Source organism: Crotalus tigris, unplaced genomic scaffold (genome assembly GCF_016545835.1).
Source record: "Crotalus tigris isolate CLP2741 ecotype Arizona unplaced genomic scaffold, ASM1654583v1 scf7180000017683.1919423, whole genome shotgun sequence".
Classification (NCBI taxonomy): domain Eukaryota; kingdom Metazoa; phylum Chordata; class Lepidosauria; order Squamata; family Viperidae; genus Crotalus; species Crotalus tigris.
In genome coordinates, this window is record NW_024096563.1 from 1,399,769 (window position 1) to 1,413,162 (window position 13,394).

Below are 13,394 nucleotides of genomic sequence, written 5' to 3' on the forward strand. Positions count from 1 at the left end.
ATATTTTGTAGAAAGCAAACAGTAATAAGAAAACATTTCTTTAAAAATAAACAATATGTAATAGAAATAAGCCAAGCAGCTAGAGATTCAATGTCAAATTATTCACATTAAAAAAAGAATACATCTTTGAAGGCCTACTGGAAGACTTTTCCTGGGAACATCCTGTAAACATATGGAATATAAAGTTATAAAAAGGGCTTTATTGCATGAACTTATAGAATGCAATTAAAAAGCAATTAAACCTAGCAGCAGAAAAATCTTCATTACCTTGACAGCATAATGGTTAAGTGAATCTTTTGCATAAGAAGCAGGGTAGTAGATAGCGTCTCCTGCCTCGCAGCAGGGCTTGTCACTGGTTAATCTGAAATCCGACCAGCTGTCTACCCCAAATCGAAGTTGATCTTTCTGTCCGGCCATAAAAAGATCCTCACATCTGACAGATAGTTTCTTCAGTGAATCTGCGTGAAGGCTTCTGATCTTGCTCACTACCTCTTCTCTGTTTTCAATTCCTCTATAAAGCGCTTGCTGCTGTGGCTTTTGGGCAGCTTTACTCGCCTTACTGTGGGTAACAGGTCTAACGGAGACAGACTCCATGCTACTGGAACCGCTCTTCTTAATACTGATAGCAGTGAGGTTGGTGCTAGGTGAAACTGGCAGCCCTTTGTCTGGGGGTCTGCCCAGAGAATCCCCGGATTCATTGTCCACTGCCTTGAATTCTGAGCTGACAGAAGAGCAGATGCTGCTTCCTTCCCAGTTAGTCTCGATGTCATAGGTAGGATTAGCCATCACACAAAGACTATTTTCAACAGCCTGCTTCTGGAGGTCTTTCGGGAGAGGTTCAGTGTGCGCTCTCAAAATAGTCTTCTTTGGCAGTGGAGGTGGGGTGGGATTTAAGATGGCTGATATTTCTGGATCAGATATTCCCCCAAATGCAATGGCATCCTCCAAAGCTCCCTTGAGTTGCCGTGGATGCTTTGGAGGCATCATTGCTGCTCTGGACTGCCCTGTGGAGTAATAAAACAATTGAAAGGTTTTTTTTTTTTTGTGACTCAATAGTATGCACAGATATAGTATATATCAGGATTTTATAGTTGGGTAGCTGGCAAGGAAACAACTGTACTTTTTATAACAAACCCGTTTTCCACCAAATGGAGACAATCAAATAAGATTACAATTATTACCATATATTATTGTGTATTATTGCTTTGAAGATGCAAAACATATTTGCTTTACACAGAACATAGCTAAAATGTACCATATAAATTATGTCACCTTCTTCTAATAGCTGTATGCAGCTAAACATTAGATGCCCTATGACAATCTGATATTTGGAACCGAAGGAATCCTATAACATTGTTCAAAAAGTTAATAGCACATATTTCAACTTGCTTTGCCTCTTTTTCAAAAATATACGTACTACGTTAAAAGGAAGCGTTGTGGTCTTCACCCAGGACAATGTAGCTTTTTTTTCTTTACACCTCACCAGTTATACTCTCAATTCAGCTAAAAAGTCTTTCCTTGAGCTCAGCAGCTCATGCACTGAGTATTTTTCCCCTATACATTCCTTTCATACCTTGTAATCCTGTCTTCCCCAAAGCAATATTTTTGCCAAGCACCGTCTTTTTCGTATGACACTATTTTGAAGAATGCATTTTGCTGAACAGAGATTAACTGAAAAAAAGCTGTTTGCCTTGCTGACTGGAGATCCAGGAAGTTGCAATCCCATATGGCAAGCCAAGCTGGTTTAGCAAATCACTTCTCAAACTAAAGCATGATGCTCCACACAACCTAATTATGGCCACAATTACATTTGCTAATATTGCATGCACAGTCCTTTTACAGAACACAAAAAGAATATCCCTGTTCCAAGACGTTTACTACCGATAATTCAACAAAAGGAAAGTAATAAAGAAAGCAGAAGAACTAGATAATGAACGGGAAAATGTGCAATTATTTCAATTACACTTGTTTTGCTAGAATAGGGCAGGAGAACGAAATATCTGTTGCTCCCTAAAAGGGAGAAGTGACAAACTGGGAGGTCTAGTGAAGAAGCAACAACTTTATGTGCTTTTAATCTTCTGGGAATGTTGTATTGCTACACTGCACAATTGTTGTGAACTGCCAGAAATCATGACCCATGAGTCATACGTAAATTTAACAAACAAATCCAATAGGTTTTGTCTAATACTGTTCAGGCCTAGTATTGTCTGTGAACCCAGCCAATAACCAAGCCACAATTGATATTTTGTGCAGACTGTAAGGACCCACCCCACTCTGCATCTTAAGAAGACAAAAATCTTGGAATATTTCTTCCAACAGGCATCTTTATTAAGAGAAGATGGTTGCAGGCGTTCTAGACAGGACCTGGGGCCCAAGCAGCCCCCCCCACTCCACCGTCCTTCCAGAGACAATCCCAGGCGTTACATTTCTACCCCCTTTTCCTCATGGTCGGTGGAAGGGAGACTTCAGAGAGAAGTACATGAAAGGTTTTTCTTTAAGAATCTTTCCATTTCCTCCTCTTCCTTTGGGTTCATGGAGTATAATCTGGGCTTCGGGAGTATTGCCCCAGGCTTGAATTCAATGGCACAGTCCGTGGGTCGGTGGGGGGGGGGAGCTCATCCGCCCTCTCCTCACTGAAAACTTCAGCTAGATCTCTGTATTCCTCTGGTATTTCTGGTAGTCCCTTTTCCTCTCCCATGGATGCTTTTTCCATTCTTAATTTTGGTAGCTCCCCTTGGGATTTTAAGTCCACAGAATCCCCTTTTGGGAAATTGATTTCTGCCGTCCTCCAATTCACCCAGGGGTTCCATTTTTTTAACCATTCCAACCCTAGGATCATCGGGTATTCCATGCCTGGGGTCACCACAAACGTTATGCCTTCCTCATGTTTGCCAGGGAGAGGTGGCTAGGGTAGCTGGCACCCCCCCCCTGCTATGGACCCATCTAACTGGCCAAATGAGATTGGTTGTTCCAGTCTCCTTGACGGAATGCCCAGATTCCCCACTAGCGTCCGGCTAATGAGGCAGCAGGTGCAGCCAGAGTCTATTTAGGCTTTCACCTTCACGGCTTTGGGCATGGGGGGAATTAATATAGTCACTGTCTTGAGGATGGGTGCGATGCGTCCACTTACCAGGGGTTCGCCCTCCGAGCTGTCGTCTGAGGCGTCCACCGGCCCTGTGGTGTAGGCTGGAGTTCTTTCCCCCTGATGAGCAGAGGTGGGGGATTCCACAGCCTCCATCATTCTCATGGCAGGTTCTTTTGGCTTAGCTGGAGACTTCCCGGATTTGCTGGCCGGTGATCTATCTGGGTTGTCTGGGGGGGCTTTTGAGTGGCAGTCTACAGCCCAATGCCCTTCTCTCCCGCACTTGAAACACCCCATTTGCTTCTTGGTCATAGCCGATGGTTTCACTGGTTCACGTGTCAACTCAGGTGGTGAGCGGCTCCATTGTTTTCCTTGGCGGTGCCTCTTCAGTATGTCGATCTCTGCTTCCTCTGCCAGGACGTATCATTCCTCAAGTTGGTGTGAGTCCCCTCAGGGCAGGCAAGCATCATATAGGTCCGTCTTTGAAATGGCTAAGGAGGATGTCTTCCGGCCAGTTCAGTTTGCTGGCAACAGCCTGGAATTCTTGCCTATATTCGGCTACCGGGCATTTGCCTTGCCTCATCGTTTTGATCCTTTCGTGGGCTTTGCGATCAGCCAGGGGGTCCTCAAATCGCCTTCTCAGAGAGGACATGAAACGGTTGAAATCATTGAGCTCTGGGGCATTGGAGTCGTGCAAGTTCACCACCCAATCCAGGCCGTTCAGGGCAGATTGCACGATCCGAATACGGGCTTTGTTGCTGGGGATGTGCTGCCCTTATTCCTCCATGTAGCTGAGGACTTGGGTTAGGAAAAACCCCAAGCGTGTCGGCTCCCCCTTGAATCTCACGTCCAGCGGCGGGAGTCTTTGAATGGATCGGTGCCTTCGGTGTCAGTGGTAGTGTCTTCCATCCAGATTGCCGTCAGCAGGGAGTGGGGACTACTGGATCAGCAGACGTCCTCGGGGCTGCAGGTTCCACTTCCCTCTCGGTGTCTCTCCCTTTGGGCTCCAGGAGCTGGGGCGGCCGTAGGGCTCAGAATTCTCCTCTCCTAGGGAGCTGAGAGCCCTCTTCATCAGGTCGATAGCTTTCTCTAGGATCCAGCCCGAATACGGTGCCCAGCTCCCTTCCTCCTCACTTGCGTGCAGGGATTTCTCCATCTCCTGCTTCCATTCTGGTTGGTTGCCCCCCCGTCTCAGAGTCACCTTTCTTGATTTCTTTTCTCACTCGGCTTTCTTTCCAACGCCCATTGACCACCGAAGTTTGTGTCCCATGTCTCCACCACCTCTTCTCCAGAGGAATCTGACCTCTCAGATCCCGACATCTGGCAGGATTTCAGTCGGGGCAGCGGCTCCCTTTCCAGGGAGTTTTCTCCCTACCTGCTCCGTCGTCTGACATGGTAATTTTTGCACAGTCCCCCGGCAATGTTCTCCCTTCCAGGTGGACTAATTCTGCAGGTCTTGTCTAATGTAAGGACCCATCCCACTTTGCATCTTAAGAAGACCAAAATCTTGGAATATTTCTTCCAACAGGCATCTTTATTAAGAGAAGATGGTTGCAGGTGTTCTAGACAGGACCTGGGGCCCAAGCCTTACCATTCAAGGTTTTAAGTGTTCCCAAGCAGCCCCCCCACTCCACCGTCCTTCCAGCGACAATCCCAGGCGTTACATTTCCACCCTCTTTTCCTCACAGTTGGCGGAAGAGAGACTTCAGAGGAGTACATGAAAGGTGATGGCCATATTGTTATGGTCAGTCCTCTTGGTGAGATCCACATTCAGTCCCTTTGAAGTTGTAACGAAGGAAGTGAGAGCCATAAACCCCTTTGCTCATCCCCCTTCCCCTTCGTAGTATGACAGAATCCAAAGAGGGCAGAAAAGGGGTTTTCCATAGTCGATAACTAGAGATGAAATATAATTGGATTCTGACACAGACGTAAGGTACTTACCTAAGTTACTATATGTAGCACTATAGGCACTCATGTCAGAAGAATCAGACGTTTCTTCTCTCTCATCTTCCAACCGTAATATTTCTGGAGTTCGGAATGCAGGACTGTCAACGTCCTGCTTTTCAAATGCAGAAGTTGGAATTGGAGGGGATGCATTTTCCACAGTTTTTGTTTTCTCATCAGGCACTTGACTGAAATAAAAGCAAATGTCAGTTATCTTTAATGAATTGTGTTAAAGAAAATAAAAAAGCATAAGAGTTTCTAGAATGCTTTAAAATACATAGGCAAGCATTTTAAACTGTACAAACAATGATAGTAGTTACAGTTATTTATATCACACTTAAAAACTTAGTATGGAACAAAGACAAAGGAGTATCAATTAAATTAAGAGTTAATGTGCCTTGGAAAAATTACACAGGATTCACAATACAGAATATAGACCCCATCATTGAACACAACTGATTAGAGTTCCAGATTCCAGCTGAACATCTTGCAATACTAGAAATCAATACTTAGTATCTCTTTAGTTTCAGCCCAACACAATAACATTATCAATATACACATATCCATTACCACATTCAAGGAATTTTGTAATGCTGACATAAAGTCATCCACAGAAGTTAGTACTGATAAAAAGGTGAAGTTAAAAAGTCATATTATCAGTGTTGATATTTTATTAACATGCAGCAGAACAGTGTAAACATAACAAATTGCACAAAAAGTGAAACCATTAAAAGGTTAGCCCAAGTAACTTTGCACATTCAAAACTAAAACTGTGGAGTTGTAAATTCACTTTGGGAACTGAAGGTATGGAAAACACTTTTCTGTTTAACAAACTTTGCTCTTTGCTCTCATTAACTCCAATACAACTGCTCCATTCAAAACAACCCCACCTAACAGTTGCTTAATTTGAAGGAAGAATTCCTGCTGCGGAATAGTATTTCTACAAACTTCTCTAGATTGATAAGTTTGGAACAGACTCATTTCTAGTTCCCATGGAGGAGAATCTCTTTCATGCGTCCCTTTCAGAAATGTGCTACCAAAGTAAATTCATCCACTGAGAAGGTAAACAAAAAGGAGAAACTCACCCACTATACTCACTCACACAGTTCCCCATTAAAGGAAATTCTCTCAGAGCCTTCTTGAGCCTTTTAATCATGTCTCGAAACTCTGGTGAAGCATTTATTCCACTGGGGTCTGGTGAGCTATAAGTTGTGTAAAGCAGTGAGCAACAAAGCTGAAGTCTGCACAGAATGATATCACCTCCTGCACCTTGATGTTTACCTTCAGGGGTTGGTCTGGGGAATGTGCCAAAACACCTTAGAAACTCTGGCATAAGCAAAGTGCAAGCTTTCTTTGTTAACCCTTTCTTTACTACAGAATAGCGTGCACATCTTACACCTTGTTACTCTTCATTTGGAGAATGCTGAAACAAAGATGAATTTATTTAAAATTGTGAAAATTGGCTTGTTTTGGAATTGGACCAATAAAGGAGCTGGGCTAATGGAAGAAACAAACATAGTACTTTAGCCACTCACAGCTATATAAAAAAGAGAGAGAGGTTCTGAGAATACAGTTGTAAGAGTAGTATGCAATTATTCAGTTCCTATTGCAAAAGAGGGCAGAATTCTCTCATTTCCAATAAAACAAATTAAAGTAGGAAAAATGCTATTACCAAGTATTTCTTAAATTTCAGAATCCTTTTGAAGGAAGGAAATGAAAAAAGAAAGGAACATCTAGGACATAGTTATCTGCTCCCTGCTTCTACAGTGCAACTGCACAAAGAAAACGGAAGGAAAGTTGTGTTTTCATCAAGATGTATTTTCATGTGTTTTACTCAGCTTGAAAGATCAGTGCTGCTCACCATTTTACTGCCTAGTTGCATAAGGGCAGAATACAAAGAATTGTATTTTTTAATTTCTATAGATATACTATTATTTTCCTAAACAATAAAAATTAATAATAAACTGACCGTCAATAAGTAGCATTAACTAAAGAAACATCATGTGTGGTTCTTCGTAAAACAATACAGCCAATTCTATATCCCACCTCGAGATTCATAACAATAAAATCCCAACTGAATGTTCTGAAGTTATGGAATGGACAGAATGTGAATCTTCGACATTCCTGTTTAGCCATAAAAGTCTGGGTGCAACTGTGTCAGGTTGATTTTACTGATGTATATCCGGATGCTGGTAGATCATAGTACCAAAAATTATTTTTGAAATTACAAATAATTTGAGATAGTTAACATATTGGCTCAGGAAAGATGTGGGCTGATTTAAGAAGTAAATTAGTGATTTGGCTATCAACAGAGTTAATAGCTGGTCATGTGAGGGAACTAGGAAACTGTAGATAAGGGGCTGATTTACAAGAGCTGTAAATCACAAAACACTAGTTTTCACCCTAATCATTGCTGGATGCAGAAGTAACATAATCAGAATAGTCCCAGTTTCATGCGAAGCATTGTTAGAATTTATGAGAATTTAAGTGAAATGGCATCTGTTATACAAAAGGTAAAATAAACAATATTTGGGTCAATTATACATTCATTTGGACCTAAGCCTTTACAGTATCAGCTTTTTGAATAAAATCAAATCTCGTTTGAGCTTGTGTTTGCATCAGCATTTTTGGGATGAAGTTAAGTGTCATTCAAATTTTTAGATAGTACCCAAGTAGCTCAAGATTTGCGCAGTGTTTTTTTTTGGTAGCAATAATTCTTTGGAAAGAGAAGTAATGATACGAAAGAGAAAGCAGCAATAGAAAGCTGAAGTGAAGATTTTCTGAGTGATTCAAAATCCATCCAGCCACATATAAAAGGTATATTAGAAAGAATGAATGCTCATTAATGCTGCTTGAGGAGAAAAAAAAAAGATTACCTGTAAAAAGTTAGCTACCTGGGATGCTGCTAGGTATCAGCTTTAATTTGCATTAATTAGTGCCTTTTTGTCTTTGCTGCTTGTGGAATTGCAACATTAAACCATAGGAAATGAAGTGTGTATGTTAAAACAATGCTTTAACCTATAAAGATATATCACGATGGGCTGTATCTAAATGCAATCCTACTTATTTACATTTTTCCTCCTTTATTCCTCTTAAGATAGCTGTTTGCAGCAATTTTTTTAAAAAAACTTTTTTAAAAAAAAATCTATGTGGAAATGTGCCTTGAAACATGATTCAGGAAGATAGGAAAAAGTATGAGTTTTGTCAAGTCTTCATTCTCAGAAAGCATAACATTGTCTACTCGTAATACTGAGGATAACAAGCAATAAATCTGTATGTCGAAACTGGAAGGCTCCACTTCATTAAATGACAATCTAATATTTCTAGCCTTGAGAAATTTGTCTGTAAAATGTTTTAAATGAAGCAGCACTGAATATATGAAATACATTCCTAATCTAATTGAGAAGGATGTGTAAAGAAGGCAGAAATCAAATTTTAAAAAGCCTGTATTTTGAAATTCCAGACTTCTATTTTAACACCTGCATATAGGCCAGAAACATGATCCATATTTGTAAAAAAATAACAGTTAAATTACAGATTTTGAAGTTAACCCCCTTTTCTCTCCTCTAGTCCAGAAGTCCCTACTGGAAACAGCCCCATGTTTGGACAACTGTCTTTCTGATCTACATTTATCCATCTAAATTGATTTGTTCCATTAGAAGAATAAACTGAGACACAACATCAGCTGTTTACAAAAGGTGTGGGCTTTAATTTACCATGATAAGCAGAAGCATATCATGGTAAATTATCTCATTTGTTTTTTGGGGGGGGGAGGTGAGTAAACTTCACAAGTAGATAAAATATCCTAATATATGAAAGCTTATCCCATAATTGTTTTACTTTTTAAAAGTCCATCAAACTTATTTGTCTTAATTGAGGAATGGCATGATCTTCTGCTTGTATCTAGAGAATATAAATTATAGAATAGTGCTTACAATAGTTGAAAGAACTAAAAAAACGTACTGAGCAAACCAAGTTATTAAAAACGTAATTAAAAAATCCAGTGGCCAATTAGTGATGTAAATTTTACCTGAGAATTTCCTTTGGAAGTTGAGGTGAAGAGGAATGGCTCTTTAAGTTTTCTTCTGACGTCTCTGGTTGTTTTTCCGTCTCTCCCCTCTCTGCTGTCATAACTTCAGTGGTTGGCTCCACTTCAGTTTTGGTTTGATTGGTTTTTGTTTCCAACTTTGCCTGATCACAGTTAAACATAAAAACAACTGAAGGTTTCTCACTAGAATCTGTTCTGGATTCGCTGAACCAATTGTGACGTTCGACAGGAGGTGGCGGAAGCATATGAATGACAGTTCCATCAAGACCCACAAGTTTCCCTTTCTCTCTTTCTCTGTCCTCCTCTTCTTCAGTCTTTCTGCGGCGAAAGAAGCTCTTAAACGATATCCATCGCTTAGGCTTGGCATCAACTGCTCTCCTACCTTCCGAGTGCAAAACGGATTCAGCCTCAGTGGACCTAGCTGGGCTCAGGGGTTTGCTCCAATTGCCGAAATGTTTTTGCAACACTTTGCTGGCATGATAAGGAGAAGAGGTGGACCGGGGAGGTGGGAAAGGGGGAGCCTGCTCAGTTTTCGGACTCTGAGAAGTTGCCATGGGTTTTGAAGGCTGCACGACTGGGGATTTTGACGGGATTTCTTTGGACGTAACTTCTGTGGATTTGATTCCCTCGGCATTCGGATGAGATTGCATTGAAAACAGTGAATTTGGTCGCACTGGGGTGGTCTTGTCTGGGTCTGCATCAGGAGGTAGAGAGTAGAGTTCTTCCACGCTGCAAGACTTAGGGCCAGTCTGAGGGACTTCAGGGGGAGATTGTGGAGGTTGGATTGATGCTACAATCTGTGACAGTACTGCACAGGCATTTTCCCGACCGTCATTAAGTATTTCCTGTCTATCTTCTACTTCAGCTAAAGAATCCTGAAAAGGTCTTTGTACTTTTGTTGGGGAGCCACGGCAAGAGGTTTTGGGTGAAGTCTGACCTTTTCCAAGGCAGCTATTGAATTCCTGAACCTTCTGAGCTACAGAGGTCAGTCTCCTCTCCGTGTTATTGCCTGAACCTTTCGCTTGGGGTAATTCTGCAGACCTACTAGGTGTATTTTCAGATGCGGTGCTTCCTGTTTCTATTTCTTCATACGTATGGCTGATGATACTAGTGGTTTTATCTTTAACAGAGAGATTTCCGTTAGTGCCTAAAAAGCTTTTATAGATGGCCAAGTTGTCATATGCATTGGGATTTATTACAATAGGAACTTTGATGGCATTCTTGGAACATCGAGCATAAGTTGGCTCATCATGAATAATAATCGGGAAGGGGGGCATGCCAGCATTATTATAGCTGTTGAACTTTATTTCGGACAAGTTAGGGGACTTGACCGGGATTGTTTTTGTAGAAATATTTGTTGATGTAGGCGAAGTGGGAGCAGATTTATGGATATTTTTCCTTACAGGAACAGAAGGCCCTGGAACACTGGCAGGTAATTCCACTTTGGGGATTTTTTGTCGGGGACTTGTACTAGAAGTCCAAACTTCCTGGTATCTGGCAGTGTTGGATTTTTTAAGATTAGGAGTTACTTGCCCACATGACACAGAATGAGACATAGCATTTGTACTGAGGGCATCTGGTGAATTTGGGTTAGACAGAACATATCTGGTATCCAGTTTTTTTGCCCGATTCTCTATACATTCATGTGTCATGGCTGCTGATACATCCACTATTGTGTAAGGTTTGCACACTGGTTGTTCCATATTTACTACTCTGTAAGGCTTTGCTTGTTCTTCCATGGGGATCAAATTTGTAGTTGTTGTCTGAACTGGCGTAGTTAAGGAACTTTTCCATTCTTGCTTATTACTGGGAATAGCACTTTTGCTATTTTTTTCTTCTAGCCTAATGGCAAGCACAGCTTTGTGGGTCTCTACAATCTGGGTAGCATTTTGAGTGCTTTTAATTGAAAGTTTAACTTGCTGGTCATCAGAAAACCTGTTATCACCTCCTTCCATTAATCTGCTACCTTTAGGACTGTTAGGAGACATTCTACCATTGCAAAGCTTTTGTGAAGAACTGCTGGCTGTTCCAGAATGAGATTCTTCAGTCAGAGAAGAATCAGGGGACATAGAATCAGATGAAACTATACTTTGCACGCCTTCCGGTCCAAAAAGAATTACAGGGTCATCTCCATAGCCATTCAAAATTTCATCATAGCTGTCATCATAGTCTACCGCACAAAATCTCTGAAGAGACTTAAGCCTTAAAGGCACTGTATTCCATTTCTTGTCCACACAAAATCGAACAGGTGACAGCGTGTTCGCCCTAAAGTTAGCAAAACGTGGCTGTCCCCTCATGCGGATTTCCATTGCTAGCAATTCTTCATCACTTTCATCCCAACTCTCATGATCATCATGGATGCTGCCAAAAAACAGATCATCCTCACTTTCATCTCCACTGGAGAATTCCGGGTAGCAGAAACGGCCACCTTCACTGCTTATTACAGCAGTGGTTCCACTCAAGACAACATGCTTATTTTGTGACTTTGTTCCACCCACCAGGCAACTTGGAGGAATTTTTCTTTCTAATGACTTCTTATAACAAGTGTTTATTCGTCCCAAGAATACTTCCCTTGAATTAATTTCATTTCTTGTTAGGAAAGTTGAATGATCTAAGCCGGCAATTTCCTTCAATACATCAGTGAGTCCATTATTGTTGCTTGGAGCTTTATCTGTATCATCATTATTTCCAAAAGATCTATGAATATTGTTGTAACTTTCAACCTCTTCTTTCTCTTCTTCTTCATTATTATTGTTATTATTCAGTGGCTTTTTCTTCAAAACAGTTATATTTTGATTCCAGCCTACAAGGGCTGGTTTGTTCTCACCAAGATCTTGGGAGGTGATTTCACCACATATACCCTGTCCATCTATTGTCACCATGGTGGGTTTCACAGCGATGGTGGGTTTCTTTGCCACAGGTGGCCGAAAATTTCCTGTATTCTTATTATGCTGGTTGCTGTGAATTGCATTGGTTTTTATATTTGAATTCGAGACTGGAGCTTTTTCAGGGCCTGGAGGCAGCTGATGCAAGTTTTTTGGCTTGAAGCAATTTTTACATTCACCAGGTTTCCACACATGTTCAGTGAAGGCATTGCAAGCAGACATTTTCTGAGGCCCAAACACCCAATGTTTAAAGATTGTTCAGTGCGTGATAAGATCATTCCTTATTATTTAATGCTGTCTTGCTTGCATAATCAAATCTGGTTCATCCTAGGAAAGTGAAAGAGAGAGATTAAAAATCAGTGAGAAGTGAATGTACAAACTGCCACTCAAGGAGCTGATCTTCTCAACTTCATTAGGCTTCGTGTTGATCTTTTTAGTGACAAAATAAGAACTAACTTTAAGCTTAATCTATTCCATAATGATGTTGTAAGATAAAACAGCTAAATATTTTTACAAGTAGCCAGCTATGTTTTCAAATATAGTAAAAGTACAAGGGTAAATTTTCATCTCATGTTGATACATAGTAAATAGAAATAATGATCTATAAGTTTGTGTAAATACTACATGTCAAGTTAATTACAGAAGATAGACAAGCATTTTTACTGAACACCAGATGGAGCTGTAACATAACTAGAAGAGCTTTCCATAATATTTCATTGGAGGGCATTTTATAATCTTTAAAACTTTTGCATAATGTATTTCTGGCTTTGTTGCCTTTGTTTAAAGAGCGATACAAGTAGTTCTTGAATTACAATCACAGCTTAGTCCAGAATTTTGATTGTAAGTCATTGCAGTTATAAGCTGAGTCACCATGTAACTGGACTCAATTCTGTAACTGTTTTTATGATGTTTGTTAAGCAAGTTATTGTTTAACAAGTCATTAAGCAAATATTTGGTTGTTAAGTGAATCATAAGCTTGTCCAATGGGTACTTTGTCCAAGAGACATTATACATGGTGTCTCCTTTTATCCACTATGCATTTTAAGGGACTAGTTCTCTGTTCTAATTTTCAGGCTGACAGGTTCTTTCTGAGGCGTGCTTGGCTGAATCACAAAGAAACCCTCCTACACTAATACTGTATACTAACATAATCCAGTTAAAAGAACTTAATTGGTATGCAATATTCCCTGCAATTTCAGTATTCTAAAAATGAATGGTCTCAGTAAATACCAGATGGTAACATGCACTAATTAATCAGGCTAGCTCAATGAATGAGCCTATTAAAATGAATGCACCTATTAAACCTGTTTTTAATGCTTGCCTTTAAAGAAATGCTTGATTCATTTAGTGAGCAATATAGACAAGTGTGTGCTGAGAGGTCATCTGACAGTGCAAAATTATCTCATCCATTTCTATCAATAGGTATTTCAGGCCA

At 40.5% G+C, this 13,394-nt stretch overlaps 1 protein-coding gene across 3 annotated transcripts in view; it reads right to left on the minus strand.

Annotated features, from left to right (window-relative positions):
* Window positions 1-13,394, minus strand: part of PEAK1 (pseudopodium enriched atypical kinase 1) — a 36,804-nt gene that overhangs the window by 12,181 nt on the left and 11,229 nt on the right. Inside the window, exons 3-6 of one of the 3 annotated variants that reach the window (XM_039337622.1) lie at window positions 9,057-12,286; window positions 6,112-6,228; window positions 5,024-5,214; window positions 268-1,004 (exon numbers count right to left, since the gene is read on the minus strand). In XM_039337622.1, coding sequence (XP_039193556.1) covers window positions 268-1,004; window positions 5,024-5,214; window positions 6,112-6,228; window positions 9,057-12,181 — 4,170 coding nt within the window. In that variant the 5' untranslated portion in view covers window positions 12,182-12,286. The remainder of the gene's footprint in view (window positions 1-267; window positions 1,005-5,023; window positions 5,215-6,111; window positions 6,229-9,056; window positions 12,287-13,394) is intronic. The other 2 variants (XM_039337620.1, XM_039337621.1) reach the window with 2 other exon arrangements.